This window comes from Protopterus annectens, chromosome 13.part0 (assembly GCF_019279795.1).
Source record: "Protopterus annectens isolate FY-2018-M chromosome 13.part0, PAN1.0, whole genome shotgun sequence".
NCBI classification, from domain to species: domain Eukaryota; kingdom Metazoa; phylum Chordata; order Ceratodontiformes; family Protopteridae; genus Protopterus; species Protopterus annectens.
Window position 1 is genome coordinate 1,101,101,431 of NC_056747.1, and position 22,656 is coordinate 1,101,124,086.

The 22,656-nt window shown below is 38.6% G+C and overlaps 1 protein-coding gene across 1 annotated transcript in view; it reads right to left on the reverse strand.

The window, feature by feature from the left end:
• Window positions 1-20,405, reverse strand: part of SLC35B1 (solute carrier family 35 member B1) — a 516,390-nt gene extending 495,985 nt beyond the window's left edge. The window contains exons 1-2 of the mRNA XM_044054949.1: window positions 20,340-20,405; window positions 19,952-20,239 (exon numbers count right to left, since the gene is read on the reverse strand). Of these exons, the coding sequence (XP_043910884.1) occupies window positions 19,952-20,181 (230 nt within the window). The 5' untranslated portion in view covers window positions 20,182-20,239; window positions 20,340-20,405. The remainder of the gene's footprint in view (window positions 1-19,951; window positions 20,240-20,339) is intronic.
• Window positions 20,406-22,656: the final 2,251 nt, after the last annotated feature.

Consider the following 22,656-nt stretch of genomic DNA (forward strand, 5'->3'; position numbering starts at 1 on the left):
TGTGGGTTTCCAACAGGTGCTCCAGTTTCTTCCCACATTCCAAAGCCATGCTGCAGATGGACTGGACACTAAATTGGTTAAAAGATTCTTGGGAATTTTTGAAGAATATTAAACAAGAACTCTTTAGTGACAACGTTCTCTTTCTTACGGTGGATATAAAAGATCTTCTCACAAGCATCCCCAAATTAGAAGGGGTGACTTTTTTTGAAGAAGTGCTTTTTCAATATTCAGATTTGGACAATGATATGGTCAAACTTGTTTGTGAATTTATGAGTTTGGTACTAGATAATTTCCTCTGGTTTGAAGGTGAATATTACCAACAAATCAAGGGTGTCCCTATGGAAGCAGCATGTTCACCTGTTTATGCCAACCTTGTCTTACTGGGTTGGGAGAACAAGTTTGTTATTGGTGGCCCCCATTGGGGTAGTATCTACGCTATTTGGACGATATCTTTATACTATGGACTGGTATGGAAGAAGACGTCCCTATATATATATATATATATATATAGAATATCTAAATTCCACTACCAACTTCTTGGAATTTACGTACCAATACCATAAAAATTCAATTAAGTTTTTGGATACAACCATTTCCAAAGAAAAAGAGGGATTCAAATCCTTGGTATATAGGAAGAAGACTTTTTGTAATGCCTACCTACATTTCCAAAGTGAACATCCATTTAGACAAAAAATTAGTATAGTGAAAGGACAGGCTATAAGGGTTGCTAGGATGACTTCCTGTAAAGAGGATTTAGTTAAGGAATTTAAAATCATTTCCGATATGTTTTGGAGAGAGGTTATCCATTGGAGCTTTTAGACAATATTCTTCAAGAAATATATACACAATGGGGTATTAAGTACCATCCCTTGTTAGGTACTCATTCGGAAGGGATATCAGGCAACAGTGTAAATGGTTTAAAAATCAGGAAATTTTACTAAGGCTTGTATTTTGCAGTACAATACAAATACCCATTTAGCCCAAGAAGCTTTTGAAAGAAACTGGAACATTTTTAGGACTAAAGGAAATTTTGAACAAAATAGGCAATAAGCCAAAATTTGTTAATAGAGTAGGTCACAATATTAAACAGTTATTGGAATATAAATTTGACAATATGAGCCAAGCCAAACAGGGTACAAAGCAGTGTGGTATGTGCAAATATTGTCCATACATTATTAAGGAAACTACATTAGCTTTAAACAACAACATTGGGAGTAAAGTTCATTTCAAAAAGGGCAATTGTAATACAAGAGGGGGAGTATATCTGGCTTGGTGCATGACAAGTGGGCATTTCTACATAGGTAAAACTGAAAGAATGTTAAAAAACAGAATATACGAACACTTAAATGATGTAAAAAATCATAAAACTACAAATGCATTATATAGGCATTCCGTTAATTGTGAAAAATTTGATAAATTTGTGTTTGGTATTCTGGAAACAGTACAAATCAACCCTAGAGGTGGAGACTGGAAAAACATTTTAAAAAAGGAGAGCCAGTGGCAATTTAGATTGTCAGCTATGTTTGCACCAGGTTTAAATGATTACGTATCACTTGCACCTATGTTACAAGAAAGAGCCAACAATATATAGGATTAATAGTGTATTTTTCAATGGTATTAGTTTAAGGTGTTTTATTAGATTAACACAACATGGATAGAAATTAAATGGATTTTAATTTAAGAAGAATTTTAAAGTTTATTCTTGTATTTAAATCTAACATAAAAAAATAGTAATAAATGATAAATAATTTAAAGTAAAGTGAAAGTATACCTATGTATATGACAAATGTTATACAACAAATATTTAACATTTAGTGGTTAATTTATTGGACGCAAAACAGTAGTTTATACAAGAATGTAAAATGTATTTTTGGTGATATCTTTTTAAATTCAATTAATGGTGAGGTCATGACAATTTAGTATACAAATGTATTTAATTGGTGTTTTTGTTTAATTTCTGAAGAAGTCTCTATTGGAGATGAAAGCGCTAAAATGGATTAAAGTACTTGCATTTTATCTCTTAGTGCGTTTTCGTTAGTACATGTTTTTTTAAAACATCAGTGGTTCCGTACAAGGTTTCGGCTATTTTTTTGTTTTAATACTGCATACATTGCTCAATATGGCCAGGGGTGTTCTAAGCATGCAATGCAGCACAATGCTGTCAATTCCAACACACACTGGCCCTGTATGCAACAGATACAGTTAGTTACATAATACGAGCAGGACACAACTGTTCTACTTATGTTGTTCATGTCTATACATCCAAGAGATGACAGCAACTTACATACTGTATTATTCCCCATTTTTATCACATAACACAGTGAGGTCAGTCAAGTGGGTTTTATTTGCAAGTCATCCATGTGTATGCACTGTAGACATTTGGGTACAGATACCTGCTATCTTATATCTGTTCAACAACATGACATGGCCTTTTTTTTTTTTTTTTTTTTTTGTATCTTGTTTATGGTACTAATCTGTTAAAACTAGCTTATAGTAGGCCATGTATACAGCTTTAGCATACATGTATACGCATTTGTAGTACATATGCAATGATTTAAATAGATGTACTTCTGTGGCCACATGATCGAAAACTCATCTTACCCTATAATATGCAACTAGTTAAATATACATTCCATTTTGCTGTGCTGTACTCGTGTGCACAAGATTGTGAGATCAAGGTGATACTTATATCAATAACAGTGACTGTGCCACCTGTTTAATGTTTGCACATCAGTATATATGGGTATGTGATATTCACACCTACTTTTGTTGTGTACCCATATAATTTGCTGTTTAACTGTTACACATTACCACAGTATTTGGGCTACTTGTACACAGACATGTTTACAGCAATCCCCAAATGCACTACATACATATGTTAGATGTTGGCAATTTGCTTTAATTTACCTTGTGATGACCTGCAGTCCATCTCGTGTTGTGGACACATGCAGGTGCACTGTTTCTCCTTAACTGTGGTTGTCCTGCTTTACTCAGCACCTACCTAATTTTGCTGGCATTTCCTCACTGATGGTGCCTATGTTGTCCACCCCCCCTTTACAGCTTTACCCTACATTTCACATATACATAGCACATGTGTAGGTTTACCTTTCTGAAATGTACCATCATTGTCATGTAGGTGTACTGATAAAATAAGACCCTCTGCCACCATGATGGGCATCATACACATGCAAAGCACAAGCACACAATGTGGTGACTACTGAATAGATGCCATCAATGCTGTACTTGTGTGTGGATTACCCAGAGACTTCAATGCTTCCCATCTATGCACAGACTTTCATGCCTTAGCTTTCATTAAGTTACCATGTAGTTATGGGCGATAAGCCTTCTTTCAGTTTTGCTTATGTAATGCCACTGCATGGCACACATCTATGTCATATACCTGATCATCAACATGTATTGCCTCTAACACAAGGATCCCATTTCTCCTGTGTTTATAGTATATGAATCTTTTGCCGTATTACTGCTATTTGGCATTGTGCTTAGCAGTTTGCCTTTCGCGTGCATGGGGTTCTAGTCTGCCTTCCAATTTTTGGCTCCTGCATTTGCTCATCCTTGCTTGTACTTGGCTTACACTCGCACTGCTGACAGTCTACCGGATGACTGCATTCGATATCCACCATGTACAACGACAGCAATCCCCATTTAGTGTTCTCCAACACACCTACCATTGGTCATACTTGTTCTGATATGACTATCTCTCAGTTTGCAACACCTCAGCAATGATGTGTACATAGCGTATTTTTTTACACTGTACCATGTCTGGTATACATGCCTACCCAGTTTGTCATTTTCCATCTGTGTTGTATGGGCTGTGGGTGGGCTGTTTGTGTACCTTACTTATCCTTTATGAGCATTTCTGACCTTTGTCTGTCATGTCGTTATATTTATGTGTTTGTACCAGCTCTTTCGCCCACTCCTCTCTCCATCCTTTCTATTCCCCTAAAACAAAAAATGGGGACTATTCCCACAAAAAATTATCCATGTTCCTCTGACCTTTCTATGCCATCAGACCTCCTTGTGTGCCCTGACTTCTTCACCCTCATCCCACATCTGCTTTCTATCATCTATTTCCTTGAGTGCAAGTGTTACTTGTGTTCCTCACCCTTGTCCAACCCACAATTTTTAGTTACTGTTAGTCATGGTGAAGTGGCCATGATTGCCCTTCACCTTACTTATCAATACAAATTTTGTGGACCATGTCCCATTCCACAAATTGTGATGGCTGAATTTATACATGTCTGTCTATACATTACTATGTGTTTGCAAATATTTGTCATTTTTCTGACATAACAGCTGATGCACACTGTACATCTTACTGTAGGTCTTCCATAGAAATGCAAAGGCAGCTTACACACATTTATTATTTCATGAGCAACTTTTCTTAGAATACAAATTTGATAGGACTGATTGTGGGTCACTGGTTACACCTGCACTGCCCAAAGGTATTCTCTGTAGAGTAGGGCATATTTGTATATTACTTGGTTATTTGCAAATGTTTGCAGGAACTTGGTGGACTGCTCTAAATTCTGCAAACTTTATGGACTTTAACCCTGTGCATAGTGAAATAGTTCTGAAATAGACTATTAAATTAACTATGGGTGGGAAGGTTAAGCAAATATGCATCTCAAAACTACATAGGGGAAAAAATCAAATGTAGAGCCAAAGCACACAAATCAATACACCCACAATAAAAACAAAATAATCCTGCTCTGAAGCAGCATCTCCTTTTTACAACCATTCCTGACATGTGGATAAGGAAATCCAGGCATGCGTTATCTATATATCTTCAGTAAAGGCACTTTGCTTCTCATTGCAATTATGTGCTGTCCTTCGGATGAGACATTCAACCAAGGTCCTATCTATTGGAGTTGGTGGCTACTCAAGTGATTGTAAAAGATCCCATCCATCACCTCTTTTTCCCCATTTTTGCACATGGGGGAAAATAGGAGCATCCAGAGAAAACCCACACAAACACAGGGAGGACATTCATACTCTACGCACATAAGGCACCCCAGCCGAGAACTGAACCGGAGAACATTTTGCTGTGAGGAGACGCTATCCACTGCATCTGTGCCACCCATCCCAAAAAGAGAAGGGATTTCTTTATTTATATACATCACACCTCTTCCATTCTATTTACATTTCTAAATTTGCAACATTTTCAGTAATGTACATCTTGTTTCACAAACATCTTTCATTCTATGCCCTCCCCCATCATTTTCTACACAATGATCTTTTTGTTTCAGCCAACACATCATTCCGATTTTATTATACAATAAATCACACCTTTTCCACAGTCCCTATTGTATTACGATATTGATATTTTATCCCATTTAACTTCACATTTGTTCATAGTGTGTGTTGTTGTTGGTCTTTTGGCTTTTCCCAGTTAGGGATCACCACAGCGGAACTCCGGTCTGCTAATGATTGGCAGCAGATTTTCACAAACGTCGAGGTGCCAGCTCGACGTCCAACCTTCAACGAAGGCACGCCCATTTACACAATATCTCAAAACCATTTCCACATACTCTTTGTGAAAATAAGGCTTCAGGTATTTCTTCAAACTCTTGTTCTTCCCCTGTTTGAGTCACCAGCTTCCTATTCTTCACACCCACCAAACGTATTTTCTGTTTGTATCCGAATTTTTTTTCCTGCCATTATGCCTTCCCTTGCTGTTTTTCTTCACCTCAAGTCACTTTCGCCACCATCTTCATCACATCAATCATTTCACTTTCTGAACACAGTTTTCTACATGTGGTCTTTCTCCTCTCTCAAATTCTTTTTCATGCCCCCTTTACTTTTCCATTACTGGCCATTCAAACCAAATATGGCCAGACTAATTAGGTTTCCTACAACAAGGTTTATAGTTCATAGCAGTATGGTCTTGCTCCACATATATCCCACTTACATGTACATTCCTGAAGAAAATGTTTTCAACCCCACGATAGAAGCAGGCAACAATACTCAGCAGTTATGGCTTCCCATTCATTATTATTTGAAATAAGCAGTAATTTTCCATCAAGGACATCCAGTATAAACCACACTTCCCGTCCTCTTGCCATACACTCCTATTATGCATTTTATCACATTTTTATACACAATACAATTTCAAAAAACCTTAATTAGATCATATCATACGTTAACCTTCTATGAAAGCTTGCAACACCATCTTTCTATACTCTTAATGCGCGTTTACTGTACTAGCCACTGATGAATGTAACCAAATTACTAAACAAATGTCCTTTCAATTGTGTTGTTTATTGCAACACACTGTGCTCCTTATATTTACTTTTTGCTCCCTTCTTGGCCTTAAAACTGTAGGTTAACTTTCTGACTATATACTGTACTTGAACATGTGCATTGTATTTGCTGTATTAGTCTTTGTGGCACTTTCCTTCCCAGGCCTCCACTGAAAATGGGATCCATGCCCAGTCAGACTCTCCAAGTAAACAAATGTAAAATAAAACTTGTATTTTCTGACAAACTTTATTTTAAGTTCAAATTCCTCCATTTCTAAAGTTCTGAACTGCACAGTTTCTTTTTAACTTTATTTTTTCAGAACTTTGGCTTGAAGTCTTTAAAATGTGATGTGATTTATTTTTCCTACTTTACCCACAAACTTTACTGTGTGTGAAAAAGCATCAACCATTACGTACAGAAGTCTTCTGATCCCAAATGTACCAAAGCTCTTATGTCTCAAAGAAAATCACAATGCTAATATAATGCTGTCCATAATGTCATACTGTTCAATAACAATAAGGTGTAAAACTTGTGCCATCACCTGTCTTTTGTTCCTGAAACTTCTTAATGCTCCTGTCAAACTCTTCACTTTGTACAGTGCGATTTGTTCCTTGACTTGTACTGCTTGCATGTTTTTTTTTCTCTTCTTTACTTCACCTCAGTCATCCACAGTACCCAGTTACAAAGGCATGTTCTCAAAACTGAATACAACATACCTCTAATCTGCTTCCCTGCTACGATATCAGCTTCATTATCAGACTGCTCCCATAACACTCCCTCACAGCACTCCAGCTCACCTTCTCTCCATCTTGTTCTCCTTCCTTCATTAAATTCTCCAAAATCTCTATATCCAGACCTATACAATAATTCTGTAACTACGATTTCATCTCTCTCAGACTCTAAATGTTATCTAGCAGAAATGTTTACTCTCTCCTTCACCTTAGAATATTCCAAGACAAGTGACAGCCCTCTAGTGCCACTTAATGCTCGAAAGGAGTAAGGGAAGTTGCCAAATGTAACCTAGTACTCCAAATACCACCTCACCTCCTCTCGAGAGAGAGGCCACTAGCCTAATGGGACTAAACTGTTACAAATGATATGGAGTAGTGTCACGCTTGAAATTTTTGTCTAGTCTTTTAGCACAGTTATTTGCTGAATGCAAATGAATGCAGCTGATCCAGGGTTTGCTTCCAACATTCCTACAAATAAGTAGAAAGTTAACTATTACAGGCATTAGTTTTAAAAGTTTACCAAGATGTTAAAGCATCTGTCTCATCTCAGAATCCCAGTTAACAATCCATGGAATGGGCAGTTGTGTATGGAAGGCACCATGGGTTTGATGTTTATATATTTTTTTCACTGATGTTTTAGTTTATATCTAGATGTATTACACATACTTTGTGATACAAGTGGAAAGAAAAAAGTATCTGGTGATATGATGATGTGCTTAAGTAAGCAGATGGAATCGGAGATGCAGCCAAGGTCAGTCAGAAAGTGACATCTCATAGAAAACGCCCACAGTGAGGTATACCAGGTACGATACAAGTCTGCATAGTATGCCTTGGATAGTTACTTTTGAGGTGTAGCTATGGAGTTATTGGTTAACAAAAAGCTGACTACAGCCTAGACTGCCATGCCATCTGGAGTATGGGATGCATTACAGAAGGATTTATAAGTGAGCTTAAACTTACAGTCTATACCAGTGAAGTAGATGGAGAAGTGCGGATTATACCAAAGAATCTAAATCTGAAAAGCTGCTTGGGTGCTTAAAGGTGCAGACAGTGAGGATGGGTACACCTATCAAGGGGGGAGAAGGTGTACACACCTGGGTCACAACTGCATGGCTAAATTTCCCAGTACAGACCATGGAAACAACTGTGCAATGCTGACTGTGGGTGGGCAATGCAGTTCTGATTGCATCAGCTACTTGCAGAAGTGAGAAGTGGTCCAATGCCAAAACCCCTGCATGCCTCACCCACAGGGTGTTAATGAGCATACACTGTAGGTGGAATATAGGAGAACACACTCCTGAGCAGCACTGCAATGGTAGCCCAGGTACCTCAATCTCCTCACTGGCCCTGGACATGGGTCAGAATTACTCCAGGAGCAGCTAAAGTGAGTCTGGCAAATGTGGTGGACAGAATCACTGAAAAAGAGGAGTCAGCTCAAAGGAACCAAAAAATAAATTACAAAGTAAATGAGCTTGAACCAGGTGGAAGGACAAAGCCACTCAACTTAAGATTATCTAATGTAGAGGATCAAGCCCAGATCTTTACTTCATAAAGAAAGCAGCATCCTTTACAAAGGATATACAGCTCTGCACTAGTTCCCACAAGCCTGAATACAAAGAAGCACTATTACTTCTACAGCCAGTTGTTTCCTGGTGCTAAATGGAGAGAAGTAATTTCAAATTGCCAAATCTCTGCACATGCACTAGTTGCTCAAGTATGATGCTAGGTGTTGGCAGTATATACATACTGCAAGGAACTAAACAGTTGGATCAAGCAAGCATTTCTTAAAAGGTAATATCCTAAAAAGGTTCCTGAAGTACATGGGTAAATGTCAATGGCAAGAGAAAGTCACTTTGGTTACTTTGGGAATAGACCATGGTCAGAAAATCTAGTTATTTACAATCTGATAACCCAGTGGGTGGGCTACTTCGAAGACCCTTTTCAGCGAAAGACCCACAAAAATAGGGATTTTAAAAGGAAAACTATATAATCCCCAATATAAAAGCACTGTGGTGCTGCGGTAGCGTTGTCGCCTCACAGTAAGACGTTGTTCTGTTAGATTCTCAGCTAGAGCGTCTTCTGTGTGGAGACATTTGTGAATGGGCATACCTTTGTTGAAGGTTGTGCGTCAGAGCTGGCAACTCGGCACATAAAAATCTACTGCCAATCATTAGCGGACCGGAGTTCCGCTGTGGCAACCCCTAACTGGGAAAAGCCTAAAGACACAACATACAAACATAAGCATGACAGCCAGTAGAATCAGAAGCATTATGAAATACAGAATATACAAGCAAAAAGGTTAGAACATAGAAAGAAATAACTGAACATTGCACATAAGTTATTTGTATATGTAACAAACCACATACATACAATTCTGAGAAAAATCAGAAAATAATCGATGCCTGGCTCGACAGACATTGCATGAAGAACTGTAAAGTCCATTGTCCTGAGAACAACTGTATGAAGATGCAGACAAGCGGTGCTTAGGAGTTTTTTTTTTTTGAAACTCTCACAGCATTATTGATTCTTAAACTTTTGCAGGCAGACAGTTCCAAGTTCCAGTTTCCAGGTACCAGTCTGGAAAACGTGTTTTCAATTACTGCAAACCTAAAAGGTGGCCAAGACATGACCTTGTTAAATGAATTTGGCAGATCAATGGCTGTTTCATCCCCGTGAAACATATCCTGAGGTGCTGAAGCAGTTACACTCTTGCATATCCTGAAATGCTAAAAACAGTGGTAGTCTTACATAGTTATGGAGCTCGCCGAGTAATATGGAGGTAGGTGTTAAGACAGCTTGCCCCTGTGTGTGTCCGTAAATTCAGTTTGCCAGTTTTTAATGAATGAAATTAAATATCCCACTATCCTCAGGCCCCCAAACTGCTATACTTATATATGTCTAGCTTTATTGGTAATAATTTTATAATCACTTTGGTCTCAAATCAGGATACACAAGGCATGGAACACAAAATCCTTTGTGATTCACTAGAAAACATACACAGTGGAACAGGAGCACACTAAACCCCTTGCATGAGCTTGCTCTATTACAAAGGTTCCATTCCTGATAATTGTACAGTATTCTGAGTTTCCAGAGTAGGGGTTCTCTTAATTTACATTGCAGTGCTGTATTAAACATCATCTTTATAGGTTCATAGGTTGGTACTAGGCTATCGCCCCCCTAGCCTATAGCAGCCCTAGCCATACAAATTCCTGATTTTTTTTTTCAATATTTACTTTTACTCTGGACCCCTGTTCTAGCAGGCAACTGACATGATCCTGTGAATTTCCATCCATCTCCAATCATCAAGGTTCCTTCCTTTTGAAGGGGCATGTTTTGTTCATTGCAAGGGAGATGGTTTAGATTTCCAACAGCTCAGGGTTTGACATGGCCTTGTATGTTAAGCAGAGATTGCCTATATTTTTTTATATATATATATATATATATATATATATATATATATATATATATATATATATATTCTTTTAGTGAGGTATTTCTGTGGCCTTTCCAGCTGTTGCAGATGTCTTGTGAGGTACATACCAAACAGGGCATTATACTCTATAATGGGTCTAATGAGGGATGAGTACAGTGGGATAATGACCTCCTTTTTTCTGGATGAAAAGCCCTTAGTGATGAGGTGTGCCACACAGAAGGATTTCCTGATGCTGTGGCGATGTGGTTATCGAAAGTGAGACCACTGTCCACCTGTATCCCTAAGTCTCTCATCACACTTTCGATGTTTAGTGTACTGCCACCTATGTTTTTTTCCAAAGGGGATAACTACACATTTCTTGGCATTACGCTTGAGCACATGGCTCTGGCACCAGGCATCTGTTTCTGTAAGGCCAGTAGAGTATCCACATAATTTGGGGATTCAATAATGGCTCCCGGTTTGCAATCATCTGCAAACTTTGTTAGCCAGAGTCCCTTAGTGTTGGCCTGTACTTCGGAGAAGTAGATGCCAAACAAGAGTGGTCCCAGAACTGAACCCTGAGGTACTCCAATTGTCTGGAGCTGGATTGGAGTCGGCTACTTTTACAGTCTGGGTTCTGTCAATAAGCCAGTTTAGCAACCCATCGAGTGACGTAGGAATTTATGCCCAGCTTAGTAAGTTTATCTAGGATTCCAGAGTGGGGGATAGTGTCGAAGGCCTTGGCGAGGTCCAGATAGCCAGACAGGCTATGTGGACCGCCTTACCCTTGTCCACAGCTCTGGAGACTGATTCGAAGAAGTCAATCAGGTTCAGGAGACAAGATCGGCCCTTCACAAACACAAACTGGGGTGGGGTCCAGTGTTTGAAGGTTGCCAATGTCTTTGTTTACAAGTTCCATGATAATGTGTTCCATGCCCTTGCAGATCAGGCTCATCAGACTGATAGGACGGTAGCTGCTGGGATCCAAGGTGGATCCCCCCCTTGTGGAGTGGGATAACTGTAGCTGTGCGCCACTCAGTGGGCACGAAGCCTGAGGTGAGGCTATGATTAAACATGACACTTAGGTGAGGTGCCAGTTCATTTTGTAGTTCATGTAGTACACAGCCTGGGATGTCATCTGGTCTTTTCCTCCCAGCTGTACATAACTAAGTTTGCAAATAAAGGGGCGCAACTACAGCCCATAGCAACCCCTTGACTTTGTTTAAAATATTCCCCTTCAAAACATTCCCCTTCAAAACTAAAGAAATTGTTTGTCAGAATGGTATCCATAGACAACATAACAAAATTTAATAAAGTGTTGTTCAAGGAGGTTCTCTCCAGCAAGGCTTCATCAACTCCAGCCCAGTCTCATGTGGTATAGAGGTGAAAAGGTCACAAACATCAACAGTATTAATGTTCACTATATAAATCCTTCTTAAACCATGAAAGGAAATCCCATGAGTCCTTAAGAATATAGTCAATGGGAGCCAAGGTGTCTCACCAGTCTACCCACAAATATACCCAATGACTAGTAAGCCTGTAAGGAGGGGAGTCAAAGATATCCTTATGTATCTTTGGGATACCAAAAACTAATGGTATTAATGGACACTTATTGACCAAAAATTTAAAAATGGCTTAATTAATACTTCCCTGAAACAAACTGTCTTCTAACATGAGGCCAACCTTTTTTTGTGCTATGTTAATTTCATTTTTAGAGACAACAACATACTTCTCCTCATCATGTAACATACCTAAAATTTGACAGCTGTAATCAGTTTTATGAACAATAGCAAATCCCCCACCTTTATCAGGCTTCATAACTCTAATACTATTATTCCCCCTAATACTTTCCAAAATTTTACTTTCATCAGGTGATAAATTAAAATGGTCCCTCTTACTTGTGGAGTATAATTTAAAAATTTCCTGTATACAGACCTCCTCATAAGATGCTATGGTGGGATGCAAATATTTCCCAGTCATTCCTCAATAGAGGAGCACCTGGTACATTCTTGTCCATATCATAGGTAGGTAGGTACTAGGCTATTGGCCCTAGGGCCTATATAAGCCTAGCCAAAAAATGTACCCTGGCTTTCGCCACCCAAGAAAATTATTTTCCTGTGCCCCTGTCGAGCAGAGCCACAGAAGTGATCCCTGAGGTGAATTTCCCATTTCCCAACCAATCATCAAGATTTTTCTTGAAGAGTGCTGATTAGGAGCTCTATGACAGATAGGTAGTCCGTTCCAGAGTATGGGAAGTCTCTGGGACAGAAAATCTATCCCTCCAGCATGTTCTGTTTATTGTGGTGACAAGGTTTAGGTCCCTAGAGCGTGTAGCTCGGAGGGATTGGGATTTCTTTAAGTGGAGCAAGTCCAACAGCTCTGGGTTTGACATAGCTTTGTATGTTAGGCAGAGATCGCCCCTGAGTAGGCGATATGCGATGGAGTAAAGCTGTAGTTTGAGACTGTCTGCGTAGGGCGTCTGTTTGAGGCCAGTAATCCTCTTTGTGAGGTATTTCTGTGGTCTTTCCAGTTGTTGTAGACGTCTTGTGAGGTACATAACAAAGAGGCATTGTACTCTATAATGGGTCTAACGAGTGATGAGTAGAGGGCAACAATGACCTCTTTTTCTGGATGAGAATCCTTTAGTGATGAGATGAGCCACGTAGAAGGATTTCCTGACCACTGTGGCGATGTGATTATCAAGGAGAGACTACTGTCCACCTGTGTCCCAAGGTCTCATCACATTTTCAGCATTAAGTAGACTACCAGCTATGTGGTAGTTCATGGGTACAGAGTTTTTACCAAAGGGGATGACAATACACCTTTTGGCATTGAGCTTCAGGCCATGGCTTTGACACCAGGTATCTGTCTCAGTGAGGCCCTTTTGTAGTTTGTCCACATCGTTAGGAGTTTCGATTATGGCTCCTAGTTTGCAGTCAACTGCAAACTTTGTTAGCCAAAGACCTTCTGTGTTAGCCTGCACTTCAGAAAAGCCCAGGAATGAACCCTGTGGTACTCCACTTGTCACTGGTCTGAAGTCAGATTTGGAATCCACTACTTTCACAGTGTGGGTTCTGTCCGTGAGCCAGTTGGCAACCCATCTTGTGACATAGGGATTTATACCTAGTTTAGTGAGCTTATCTATAATTCCAGAGTGGGGGATGGTGTCGAAAGCCTTGGCAAAATCTAGATAAGCTGTGTGAACCATTTTACCCTCATCTATTGCTTTGGTGACTGCTTCAAAGAAGTCAATCAGGTTTAGGAGACATGATTTCCCTTTTACAAATCCAAACTGGGTAGGGTCCAGAGTTTGGAGATTACCAATGTCTTTGTTTATGTGTTCCACGATGATACGTTCCATGGCCTTGCAGACCAGGCTCATCAGGCTAATGGGGTAGTAGAGTTCCCGGGGTCCATCGTGGCTCCCCCTTTGTGGAGTGGGATAACCGTCGCGGTGCGCCATTCAGTGGGTACAAAGCCTGAGGTGAGGCTATGATTGAACATGGTACTTCGGTAGGGTGCTAGTTCATTCTGTAGTTCATGTAGAACGCAGCCTGGGATATTGTCAGGTCCCATGGATGCTGTGTTCTTGGCTTTGGAGAGTGTGTTTTTTTAACCTGTGCAGCCGTGACTATAGGAACTTTGCATTCCTCCGGTATAGAGATGGGCCCTCTAGGGGGCGAGAGGAGGATAAAGTTAGCACTGAACCTATCTGCTAGGATGTTGGCAATATCAGTTGGTTCTGTGTATTTAGTGCCATTGTGCTGCAACTCAGAGCAGATTTGATTGTTCCCATTGAGATTCTTGACACAGCTATAGAATGCTTTGTGGTCATCTTTAGAGTCAGTGGCAATTTTGTTTTCTTAACTAGCTTTGGAGGATTTTATGAGGGATCTCAGCTTCTTACTGAGGTTGACCAGGGAGTTCCTCCAGTCATGGGATTTTACTCTTTTTTGAAACAGTTTCTTTCTTCTGTTGTAGAGTTTGTTTATGGCAGAGGACCACCATATTGGCTTCCTTTTTTTTGGAAGATAACATCTTGGTTCTATTTATGAAATAGGAATGTGACCAAGTACGACTGTAGTCTACAGTTCCTACATATGTATTCTATACAGCTAAACACCAGAGTTTTTTTTTTTCTTTAAAGAGACTCTGTCATGATGCAAGAGCAGAAGAACTTTTGATGCCAAACATTAGTTACTATATAATTTTATACGGATATTTCTGTAAGAAACAAAAGCATAACGTATATACAAATTTATATTGCGAGCCTTAATATTTAATTATTTAATATCACAACTTAAAATTCTTCTTTCTTAAACTCACACTGCACACTGATGTTTAAGGTTATGGTACAATTCTTTCACTTTCCATTTAGCCTCTTTGCATCTATTAGCAAAGCATTTAACTACACCAAAGCTTCTGGATCACTAACCAGCTCCAAGGTGTAGTAGGACAAAGCCCTTACTACAGTGCATTCAATTCAAGTTTAATTAGCAGCTGGGTAACTGTAAAAGTTGGTAGCGGGGAACAGCAGTGAACATCTGATGCTGGGTCACCCATCCTGGGGGTGGAGACTGCGGTGATGCAGATGCACAAACTGAAAGGATTCATGATGTGGATGCACAAACTGAAAGGATTCATGATGTGGATGCACTATCTCCTCAGAAGGCAGCACAGAAGAGCTTGCTGAGCCAAAGAGATTGGGGGTTTCTGTATTCAGGGAAAGGGCAGGCTACCCTGCAGGGCTAGCAAGCTGTCCTGCTCCCTAACCACCCAGCTCTTGCCAAGGGGGAACAGATGTGCAGATATGGCCCATTCATTCTGGTCTGAGGAAGCCCCAAGTTCTCACCTAACCTTGGAATTCACAGCCCCTGTCATTGTGGAATGAATGAGCCGACTGGGTGCAGATAGAGGAATTAGCAGGCAAACTCCAGTGGGGAAGAAGGAGGGGAACCTCCCAGTCACCCAAAAAGAATACCTGTGCATATTGGGTTGAGCATAGTAAAAAAAAATGTTTTAATAAACCTCAAGGTTCTTAAAGAAAAATGCAAGACCAAACCTGGTTACAGACTACATCCAAAATCTCTGTTCCCTGGAAATTTGTTGCTTTAATGTTTTTAAGACTTTGTAATGTATGGCATAGCTGCAGCTGAAGTAACCCTCACTAAACTGTAAAACTGAACCACGTGCTATGTGCTACCCAAAATGGATTTTAATATTGGAAATTACTATAAATAATCAATTCCACTTAAATGCACTATGGAAATGTCTACTGAGAAGTAAGCAATTCCACTTCATAGAGCAATTAGTTAGCAATTATTTTAAGAGATGGTCTTGAAGAAAAATAAGACTCTCTAAAATAGAATTTAGATTTAGCCATTATCCTGGTTATCAAACATCAGTAAATAAACATTTTGGACTACAGGAACAAAATGGAACAAAGAATACTGTTCAGTAACATAGTTGCAAATTAAAATTACACAAAGGCAAAGCTATTGCACGAACCAAAAGCTGTATGCAATAGATCACACTACATCATAAACCAGTGAAAGGACATCAGCAGGTCAAAAGACATGATCCGGACTTCAAGAGGCAAGACTCTATACTATACCAAAGGTTAAAATAACACTACACATACATAACTGAATACTATTATAGCAAGCTAAAATTAAATAAAGGGTGCAAAAAAAAAAAAACATGCAGAACAAACGATAAAACAAAAAAGAGATCACTTAGATTGAAAAAGAGGAAATGAAAATGCATATGAAAAAGGACTACACACTGTTGGATAAAGGCATTAAAGGAGTCCATCAGAAGTCACAGTAAAAGGGGGGCAAGTAAAGAAATTATAATATCAGATGCATAAAGTGAAGAAAAGAACAAATGCATAAAGTGAAGAAAAGAACAAATGTCAACACCAGAGTTACGCTGAAGAAAAATCCTGAAAGAAAAACATTAAAGATGCACAAGAAAAAAACCAGAAGCACTGCATATTTTTAGGAAAAAGGCATCGCCTCAAGACAGTTAGATAAACATATGATGAAGACAACCATTTAAACAGAAGCTGACTCCAGAAAATCAGCTGTTTTAGTGATTAAGGAAATTCACTCTGGGGATCATATCAGTTGCCCTGCTAGACAGGGGTCCAGGGAAGTAAATATTGTGGGAAGAAATATCCAGGGAATTGTTATGGCTAGGCTTGTATAGGCTCTAAGGCCGATGATCATGGCATCAGTTAAGAGTCATCCCTCACATCTTCTAACTTTGATGCCAACCATTCATTCTAGAAAGTAGGACTACAAGATCTTACACAACGGTTGGCAACTTTTGCTGCTTTAGGTTGTCAACACATTTTTCCCCAAACATTGCTATGCCCCTTATGCTGAGCTTAATTAGGCAATACTTCATCAGCATGCATGTACTTTTACTGTCCAAAGATACAACAAAATGTTAGTTAGAAGCCCAGGCAGAATGGTTGCCCTTAGTAACTACCCTATTTTTTTTTTTTTTTTTATCACAAAGGGAAACAAAAAGAGTCAACAGACATTTTCAAAAAATGTCTACAAAGAGCCAGGTGACAAGTATTACCCTACTCACACCTACAAAAACATTGCTGAAAAGAAGTACTTTCAAGAATGCTTTCACTTAAGTACTGCACATGCCAACAAGTGAAACTCTCTCATCCACCTCTTAAGGCCATGTACTCAAAATTATATACGAGACACATTTTAGAGTAAGGATTTCAGTAAAGAAATGAATAAAAGATTTTGTGTAGTCCCCCGCGTACCTCTCAAATGTCAAAATTTTTGCAGAATGTTCAGCCAGATGTTTGCCTCATATTTTAGGTCTGTTCCTCAGAAAATTTGTGATTTTCTGGAAAATCACTGGGATGACTTGAGGATTAAAGTCACTAAATAATGCCACTGATTTCAGACTTCAAATCCTTCAGAAAATTTATTTCAACACAAACCCTGTTACTCTAGCAAATTTCTAGGTTTATAACCACAGTATTTAAGATTTGTCCCTATTTTTGGGCCTTTGTACCCCCATTTTTTCAGGCTTTGTCCAGATTTCTTGCACTAAGGTTGAGAGATATGGCACCCTGTACAACACCATCTTGGTAGTTCTGCTAGGGCATAACTTATTTATAGCTGCCCCTCTCCCAATGGGACTGAGTGTGGGCATGCCCTACTTGATTGCCAGCAAAGGGGCATAATATCATAAGCAAATGAGGCAGGATTGACAAGACATACTATTATGACAGGGTGCAAACCAATTTTAGAAACTGTTACACTTTTGACTGTTGCTAGTCATGCAGAAACCTAAAATGAAGAACAAGACTGTAGTAGCATAATGCTGATTAACGAGAAGACTGACTTGGATAACGCATGCAGTCCACCATGACTCTTAAAAAGTACACAAAATATCAGTGACAAACTTTTAAAGAAAGAAGCAAGATTTGTCTCAAAAAGAGACAGAAGAACAAAATTGAGGCATAACTTAATTATTTCAGTGCCTACTCTCTGCTGCAAAACTATAAATTAAACAAGGAATCTACTGTTTCATAAGTATACCTGAAGGTTATCCCAAACAGAATATTAAAGCAGTGAGGAAAAAAAAGTTTTATATATATATATATATATATATATATATATATATATATATATATATATATATATCCATATATATACATACACACACACATACACATATATATATGCACATATACATATATACACACACACACATATATATACATATATAAAAATCTGCATTTGAAGTTTTACTAACACTATTTTAATGAATGCCAATATTGATTATAAATGCAACGTTTGATCAAATAAGAGGGACAGGGATGTCCCCATTTCAGATTTCCTATCCTTTAGAACCAACAGAGAAATTTGTAACATGACAGTAAGTGGAAGGGGATTTTGGTGGAGTAACAGTAGGGGAACACTAAGTAATTTATTCCGATTCACACACTACGAACAACCATACTTCTCAAATCTCTTATTACAAGAAATCTGGACAAAAATAAAAATAATGGGGGAACAAAGCCCCAAACATATTGCTCTTACAAACTTAGAGTGTGTAGCTAAAATAATAGGTTTTGCATTGGTATACATTTTCTGAAGGATATGTAATCTGAAACTCAAATCCGTCCGTCCATCCATAACCCCCCCCCCATGTTTGCACATGGGGTCAGGAAACTCAAATGTCAGTCATTATTTAGTGACATCAATCTTCAATGATTTTTCCAGAAACCCACATTTTTTATGAGACTATGACCAAAAATTTGTAGAGAAAATCTGGACGTATGCAGAAGACATAAAATGTACTGCAGATCAGTAGAGTACTTTTAAAACTGAAGAGAATAAGAGGGTAAAATAAACGATTTGCCTCGCAGTTAAAAAAAAAAATGAATTCTAGAAGTCTTTCAGCGGAAGAAAGGTTGGTGAAAACCAAGACCGGTGTTAAGAATTCGTTGAAGCCAAGGGGAGTCAAAGTGAGGAGGAGAACAGAAGAAATAAGTATCAAGATAATGGTATAGCTCAGGTCATGCTCAACAAAGCCATTATTCATAAGATATACCTATCCAATAGTGTAAATTACAGCATTTTACTCAATACATTCAAACCACAATTTGTAGTCGGGAAGTCATAAAGTTTGAGCAAGCCTTCACCATTACAAATTACCAAATGTGTACTGACAAAATTTTGAACAACGAAAGCAGAACACCCACACATTAGAACTAATGATACCATGTTAAACATACGAAGCTATGACTTCACAGCAGATTCCAATACAAATACAAGCTGAATAATATAGCACATAACAGTATACACCATAGCTCTCAACCTTCCATCTCCAAAATGAGGAACACCAGCCCTCATAATGTGGAGCAAATGGGCAAAATGTGGAACACATACTAATAGCTTACTAGCAACTTCAACTAGGAAGGTCATAGGATGGTTAAAATATGCTGGTTTTACTTATTAATTCTTTAAAATATCTTCTTTATATGATTAATTTCTATTTACAATGGCTTTCACTTAAAAAAATTCCTAACACTGACTGTGTGACAGAGTCTTTCAATGTGGAACTTCGAGGAACTTGAACTTTTTAAGAGCCCAAATGAGGTACGTTCCTCATAATGAAGTACACTTAAGAGGTATGGTATACACAGCCGTTGTAATTATACCTCCGGTGGCTACTACACGCAGAGCGAACAGCTGCTACTAGTGCACATACTCCACTCTGAATGTATTAACGACACTTCAGCCCATTCCAATCACTTAAATCACTCAACTCATTATATACACACTCCTGTGTGAATAGAATGAGTAATCCTTTCATATTATTCAGTCTACAAAATAGAAATGTATAGCCTCCCATCCAAGAGGACTAGAATCATCCACATAAAAGTTACACATTCTTGACACATACGCTTGAACAAGTAATATATTTGTAAGGCATGTGATTCCTAAAATATTCTGACACGGAATGTTATTTGTGCATCTAAAGGATTATGTTTGTTACTCACATGCTTTCCTGTAGAATACCATAATAGAAATAACAGATGAAGACTCCTAGAAAGCAAACAAGCAACCTAAGTCGTTCTCCCTGCAACAACGACCGCAGTTCAGAAGCCATACTACTACTCAACTGCTGCTCTCCACTGGATGGAGAAGTACCTTGAACTGGCACAACCAGTGTCACATCCCTTGTCGCTGAAACCCAGGGGGCTGCATCTACAGTTACCGGTGGCTTCATAGAAAGACTTCATACGACAGCCACCAGCCAAAGCCCTCACGGCTGCTCTTCTGTATGCCTAAAACATCAAAAGAAATAAAGAAAAAAGTCAATCCATAGAGAAATGTTTTAAAAAAGATTACCATTTATATAAGATTTCAAAAGCACTTATACGTTACATTGTTAGAGTGCTTTTTAGTTACTGCCTCCTTTAAAAAACACAATGTTAGCTGCAGATTAAGCAACATTTGATACCGGCATACACTAGACAGGTATTAGTAACCGGGTCTTTAGTAAAATTGTCGCAAGACCTAACATGCCTGATGTGGAGGAGCTGGATTGGCTAAGGCAGTTTGCTGATGTGGAGCAGCAGGAGGAAGGAGTGTAACGCTTAGTAATTATATGCATTTCAGTTTCAGACTTAATATTCTCCAGAAAATGGATGCTAACACAATTCATTAAACTTGTAAGAGGAGTATTTAAGATCTGTCCCTATTTTTTCGTCCCTCGTTCCCCCATTATTTTAGGCTTTGTCCAGATTTCCTTGTGCTAAGAGGTTGAAAGATATATTTCCCGTTGTTTCATTATGTAGACACATACTGAACACTGGCAAACTGCTATACGGGGTCGCTGTATTGCATTTAAGTTTGATTTTTATAGCAACACTTGTGAAAATAAATTCTAGTTATTGAACAGAAGGCAATTATATTAGGACACACCATCCTACTTGTCGCAGGTGTGGGCAGTGCTGACATGATGACACCCTAATGGGGCTGTCAATTAATTGTGTGGCACTTTGTTTTAAGCATTATTTTAATCCTTTACTTCTTGAAATATTAAAATGTAAAGTATAAGAAATGGAAACTCTACTGGGTATTAATGACTTAATGTCAGTGAAAGCACACATCCAGCAAGGGGGAAGTGCCTCCTGCTTTACATAATTTTAAATACCTTGCAGTAATTTTGGGGCAGGCACAAGGGGCATTAGCCTCCAACAGGCGTCACACTGTTTTAGTTAAGATTCACAAGAACCATCTTTATACAAAAAGGGTCTACTGAAAAGAACTAAACTGATCGTCAGAATAGTGAGAAAAAGTGAAATCGGCGAACACGTGCTATTTCCATGTCTGTGGTATCTCACAGTATTCCCACATCAATCCTGGAGTTAATGTAGAAAAGTGGTAGTGCTATGGGGGCACAAGGGTGAAGGCATCTGGAAAATTATAGCAGCAAAGTTCAGAATTCACCTGTTTTTCTGCATCTCAATTTAATTTTCACAGAATTAGGTCTCATACGTCTGACAGGGAGCCATATAATTATTTGTATCTTTACAATTGTTAAACAGGAACATCCACTGGACACTGGTCCTTTTTCAGTGGAGGCCCGGGGAGAAAAGCTCCACAAAATAACAAAGTACAAAGTTGTTATAGTGATACATAATAATAGTGTCAAGAAAGAAAACAGTATGTACAATAATTGTGAGTATTCACAGAAAGAATCAATCATTTGCAGGTAGATACAGATATATAAGTTAGTTTAAAAAGACAAGTATTGTAATGTAAGAGTCCAAATTTTACCCATTATACAAAGACATGAGCTATTAACTCTCTTAGACTGAGTAGGATAGTGAAAATGACGGCAGGACTGTCCTGGACCAGTACAAGAGTAGAGCCAAGTACCTGTAAAGTGTGTTCTTAGTGACTTTTTAAACAAGGATATTGATGGTATGGAAGTTATGGGCGGTGGTAAAGAGTTCCATATTTTGGATACAAAATTAGAAAAGAGCGATTCACCTGCTGTGTTGATGGGTTTAGTAACATCTAGAAGAAATTTATTGTTAAAGCAGAGTCCTTTTAATAGACTAAGTCTGAAGTAGGTTTTGCAGTGAGGGGGTTTTCTGAGGGTGATGAGGATTGTATGAGCTAACAGTTGATTGTGCTGCAAGAGATGGGGAAATTCTAGGCAGTTAAGTTGCTTTAAAGCTGTGCAGTGGTGTGTTTTATAAAGGGAGTCAGAGGCAAACCTGGCAATTTTATTGTAACAGGATTCTAATTTTGATAAATCAGTCTTTTTGAGATTGGTAAGGATAGGGGAGGTGTATAGTAGGGTGGAGATGAGATGGGTACGTGATATAGTGGTTTTTGCTTCTTTGGTGAGAAACTGTCTATTCCTATAGAGGGTACCCAGTTTCTTATGTACTTTCTTAATAGTATGGGCTATGTGAGTGTCAAATCTCAAATTATTGTCAATCTCAACACCAAGAAGTTTTGTGTGCGCTATGGGAGAAATGATAGTTTTGTTACTGGACATGATATTAAAGGAGGGGTCTAAGGAGGTGGAGCTAGTAGGCTTGAAGATAAGTAGTTTTGTTTTACTAGGATTTAAAGTCAGTTGTATGTTGGATAGAAATGATTCAGCTGATAGGAAGAAAAGTTGAGTTAGTGATTGGAGTTCGTTTAAAGAAAATGCTGCACAAATTAGTGTGGAATCATCTGC